We start from the raw sequence: 5,062 nt of genomic DNA, 5'->3' as shown, positions 1-5,062 counted from the left end.
AGCGGGAGGCAGCCACCCAGCAGCTTGAGGAGGAGGCAGAGGTGAGGAGCACGGTGGGAGGGTTGGAGAGTCACAGAAAAGGGACATGGAAATCTCTAGAAGTGCTTGTTCCACATCATTTATGTTCTCCATTCCCTGCATCCCCCCAACAGACTTGATTTTGGAGTGTAAGAGAAGATACCAGAAATGAGGAAATCTGTACTGTAATAGGATTCAGGAAGGAATGGTGAAAAGCAATGGTTAGAAGTAGAAAGGCAAATGGGAAACAAAATTCAATGAAATAACACAGTAAGTGTGAGTTAAGGTTGAGAAAAGATGCTGTAGAGGAATTGTAGATTTGCACTCTCACGTGCCTCCAGATCCAATTTGGAAGCCTTTCTGGGTGCTATGTGGAGAAGACGGGTATGTATGTCATGTTCTCCTCTCCCCTGTGAGGGATGGACATGTACACATGGGGCAGGAGGAATGGGGGGATCCGTACACTGGTGGGTGACCAAGGGCCAGGGGATCATGTTATCTGCAGGATTTCTCAAGCCTTGTCCCTGTCCTGGGTCCTCATGGTTGTGTTGGAACAATTCCAGCTTCATTTCCATGCAATGGGAACTTCCTGCAGAGTTTGGAGACCGGGCCTTGGTTATTACTAGAGGTGGTTTCCTTTTAATTGCTCTTTCTGGCTGATGTAGTTGACTTCAGGCCTGATCTGTTCCTGGTGGTTGTGTTTTTGTGCTCCTCTCTCTGCAGAACATCACCAGTGAACCTTTGAGGCTGGACTACCGGACCCTGGCTGCTTTGCCCAGTACTGGCCTACAGAGAGTCAATCGCACTGTAAGTGGGGCCTGTGGGTCCCTGGGGTGGGCTGTGGTTGTTCTACTGCCTTTTGTCCTGGGTGAGAGGTAACATCTCCACAGAGGAGAACCAGGAAGCAGAACTGTGGTGGACTTTGACACTGTCTGAGGCAGGAAGTGGCCACAAAACAGTAGAACAAAGAAATGAGCAGAGCAGAGAGCCAGGTCGCATTCAATTGGCCTGTGTCATTGCTGAGATGCCAAAGGAAGTGTCTTAAACCAGGCAGAGAGAACAGCCCAGCAGCAGAAGACATGAATGGGAGAGTGCAGGGGATGTATCATGGAAGGAGGCAGCTACTGAAAGTTGCAGAGGAGGGAGGGAAACATTATTCCTGACTCAGAAGATGACAGTGTTGTGCACATGGCTTAGCTGTAAACTCACCATGAAGTGGTACTCAGAAAGGAGAAGGGATGCTGGGTGCTGATACCAGAGGGTTTAATAGAACATGAAGATCCATCTGGGACTGCAGGAGGCAAAGTGGCAGTGATTGCATGTTACGGCTTAGCCCTGACATAGCCTTGGCTATGCCTCCTCTGGAACCTGCATTTTAGCCCCTGGTATACGGTGGCAGCTCAGCTAAGAGAAAATGCACATTGCACAGACTTCACAGGTTACAAAGTCATCTCTCTCCCTTGTGTTGTTTAAAATCCCACCCCTCCATCCTTGTTTCCTTTGGTCATGCTTTACCTTCCCTGCATCATACCTATTCCAGTAGGTTTCTCCCTGCTCCTTCATGCACATTCTGTCTTCACACACATTCCTTTCCTCTTATTGCAGCAAGACCACCCTTTGCTGCCACCATCAGATTGTGCATTCCTATTCTGTTGTTTCAGGATCATCTCTCATTCCATCCAGACAGGTCTCCTCTGATATTCATCTATCCTCTCTTTGACTTCAGCCCCTCTTCCTCTTCTGCTTTCACACTGGTTAGAGACATGCTTTGTCTCCAGCTTTGCCTCATTTTGTTCCTCCCATACTCCCCAGCTTTTTGGGGTTTCTCTCCTGGCTGTTCACACAGCAAAGGATTATCAGGAAAAGGTTTAATATATTTTTAGCATCTCTTGGTGTAACTCAGCAGCTGGAAACAAGGGGAGAGACAGCCCCATGCAGGCAGCTGCCTCTTTGCTGGGCAACCCTGGTGTCGTCCAGAGCAGAGCAGCATTTGTGTGCAGAGCAGTCCATGTCAGCCAGGAATGCTGGCTGCTGGAATGCAGGGCCGAACACGCTGGAATGCCTGGCTGTATGGGTGGCATCTATAACATGTGCCATTTTGGGGGAAGAGCCAGTCGGTACCCACGCTTATCTTTTTCCAGCTGTCTTTTGCTCAGCCCTGTCTTTGCTCTGTTTGATCCTGAGTGCAGGGAGATGTGGGCTGCAAGGACAGGGAGGCTCTGGTGTTCCCTCAGGAGCTGCCCCTGGCCTGTTTGGTTACTGACTCGGGCACAGATCAGTGTCGTGTCTGGCCAGCAGAAAAGCACAGGGTTCAGTTAGCAGGCTGTCAGACAGGGCCACTCAGTTACATGACTGATGCTATTGCCTGGTTCCCATAGCACTTTCCCTGTCTCTAGGCCAACGTTCTCACATGTACATCCTCCTTTAAGCAGTGTCTGCACATCTTTTGGTGCTGCTCAGCTCTCTGCAAGGGAGTCTCAGGCCCTGCTGTTCTCACAATTCTGAGCAGGAGGTGCACATGGATTGTCATGGATTGTGTGTGGAATTTGTCCCGTGGTTTCCCAAGTATGGCCCCTGCAGACGGGGCAGATGGTGTCTGTCTTGGGTTAATCTTTATCGCTGTGTATTGGGCCTTTTGTGAGCCAGAAGAACAAGGGCTAGCTAAACTGCAAGCCTGCTTTGTTTGTAAACCTCTAAAACCCCAATGCAAAACTCCAGTTGAAAGCTGCATGGAAATGCTGGTCTGGGTGATGCCCTCGGGCTGTGCCAGCTTCTCAATTACTTGATGTCTGCAGAGTTTCAGATGGCTGGGTACTGCCATTACCTAATAAAAGAGCTGTTGTAGCCTCTGTCTGCTCCACAGTACAGGCTTGAAAGCCATAGCCATGTATGACTGCTGCTAGCCACAGCAAAACATTTAGAATCATGACTGTAAGAAATGGAGAAGACTTTCACATCTCTCAGCAGTGTGTCAGTGGTCAGTTCATTAACAATCTGCACTTTCTGGCTTGAATCTGTTTCTCTTCAGCTTCTTGCCATGGATTCTATCTTTGCACTTGTCAATGAGGTTTCAAATTAGATTTTTCGGTGGCTGGGGCAGCCTTGGTGGATACAGGGTAAAATATGATGGTCCTGCCTGAGTGACAGAGGCAGGGCTGGGAAAAGCACATGGCATTGCCCAAATCTTTGCTTACCCCAAATAGAAACTGCTGCTTGTCTGATAAAAATAGCCCCCATGAAGTGGGGGGAGCAAAGCATCCTGCACTGGCACATGCTGCAGCAGCACTGCACGTTAAAGCGAGGGGTAGATGGAGCTCAGTTCCCATCATTCCCATGAACAAAACAGGGGCTGATGCTCCCCATGGACTATCAGACTTCATGCAGGCTGGATGAGGTGCCCATCTCTACAATGCCCTAAAAGCATTGTTTGCTTTTTCCCTCTGTGCAAAGCAGAGTCAGCCTTGGGGGTGGTGGGATTCTCCTGGAGCCTGGTGGTCAGTGTTTGTGCTCTTCTGCCTGCAAGGGGCAGTGGTGGTGGTGTCAAGGGGCCTGCCCGGAGCACCAACAGACCCAGTGTGTGGTGGTGGGTGCCTGGGACTGCTTCCACTACAGCATCCCCAGTGAGCAAATAATGTTCCTGAAAGTGCTTTTTGGCTGGCGTAACTTGATTTGCACTTGGAACTCTTGCTGGTGTAGTTTTGGCATGCTGGGAAAAGAAGGTTGGAATTGGGAGGATTTTATTTGGGTTTTTTGGTAGGTGTTTTTACATTGAAAAGTCACATAGCTACAACAGCAAAATGTCTAAGGGTCACACAGGCTTCATGGTCTGAGGAAATAGGATATGAACTAGGGCCCTGCCAACCACTGCTTTAGGTTGGGCTGGGGGCTTGGGAAGGGCCCCAGAGATTCCTGAGCCTCTCAGCTGCCAGCGTCATCACCACCCAGCCCTTGAGAGCTATTTTTGTGAGCTGCCATGACAGAGGAGCTGGAGAATGTGCTTTGAGCAGAAGAGCTCTTTCTGCTCCCTGGCAGGCGCTCGGGTAGAAGGATCGTTGGTCTCTGATTATCTCTGCTTCCCTGAAGAAGGCTTTGGCTGGGGTAACAAGCTCTCTTTTATGGTATTCAAAGAGGAAAGGTCAGTGCTTCATCTTGGATGGGTACAGCTGAGCCTAGGCAGAACTAGAGCTCTGTTTTAGTCCTGCCTTCAGGAATAATGCTCAAAGGGATCTGTGCTCTGTTGGCTGTTTTTTAGCTCTCTGTTAGTTGTTGGGGTGTCTTTTGACGAAGTGGGGCCATAAAAGCATATTTGCCCATGCAGGTGTGATGCAGATGGGTGGAGTGATGCTCTGGTGATAACTGTGTGGCTGTATGGAAGTGCACTGGAAGGAGGCAAGAAGTGTTACTGTGTGTGGAACTGCTTGAAAGTATGAGGGATGAGAGAACTGATGTTTGGTCAGTGATGGTGGAGTTGAACTGAGGACGTGCTGCAGTTAGATAGTGAGGTTGTGCTTGTGCAGGTTTTGGCAGTTGGTTTTGCTGGAGAGCAGCAGTGTGAGCTGCTGGAGTGTGGATGAGAGCTGGAAAACTGCAGGGAGTGTGCTTGTGCCTGTCAGCTACTTGGCATATGTGTCACATGCTGACTGCAACTCTTGGAGCATTGGGGATCACAAGGTTGGTGGTAGAGTAGAAGAGAGGAAAGGGATGGTCATGTGGGCATTAGTACGGGAATTCTTCTCTCCCCTGTCCTTCAGCATCAGCTCTATATTTTCTTCCTCCTCTCCTTTACTCTGTTCTCCTTATTTCTTTCTGATCCTTTTGTTTTCCTCTCAGCGTGCTCAGTATAATAAGACCAGCTCCAAAATGGAGGGCAACTGTGCTGTGCTGTCCATGCCAGTGGCACAGGACAGCCAGGATTCATGCCCGGATCCAGTCATCGGAAGCGTGGCTGCCCTTCCTCGGGAGTCGGCATCGCCCAACGCATGCACAAGCAGGGCAGAAAAGCCCCCGGTAGACAAGCAGGACCCCGCGGGTTGCCCCATGTCCC

General features: G+C 49.9%; 1 protein-coding gene across 1 annotated transcript in view; it reads left to right on the top strand.

The window, feature by feature from the left end:
* Window positions 1-741: 741 nt before the first annotated feature.
* The window catches only part of LOC104403131 (protein scribble homolog), a gene marked incomplete at its 5' end in the record, with an annotated part of 32,847 nt that continues 28,526 nt past the window's right edge, over window positions 742-5,062 (top strand). The window contains one exon of the mRNA XM_010011184.1: window positions 742-825. Coding sequence (XP_010009486.1) covers window positions 742-825 — 84 coding nt within the window. The remainder of the gene's footprint in view (window positions 826-5,062) is intronic.

This window comes from Nestor notabilis, unplaced genomic scaffold (genome assembly GCF_000696875.1).
Source record: "Nestor notabilis isolate BGI_N333 unplaced genomic scaffold, ASM69687v1 scaffold10353, whole genome shotgun sequence".
In the NCBI taxonomy this organism is placed as follows: domain Eukaryota; kingdom Metazoa; phylum Chordata; class Aves; order Psittaciformes; family Psittacidae; genus Nestor; species Nestor notabilis.
Note: the sequence above shows the minus strand (reverse complement) of the source record. Positions and strands in the feature narration are given on the sequence as shown.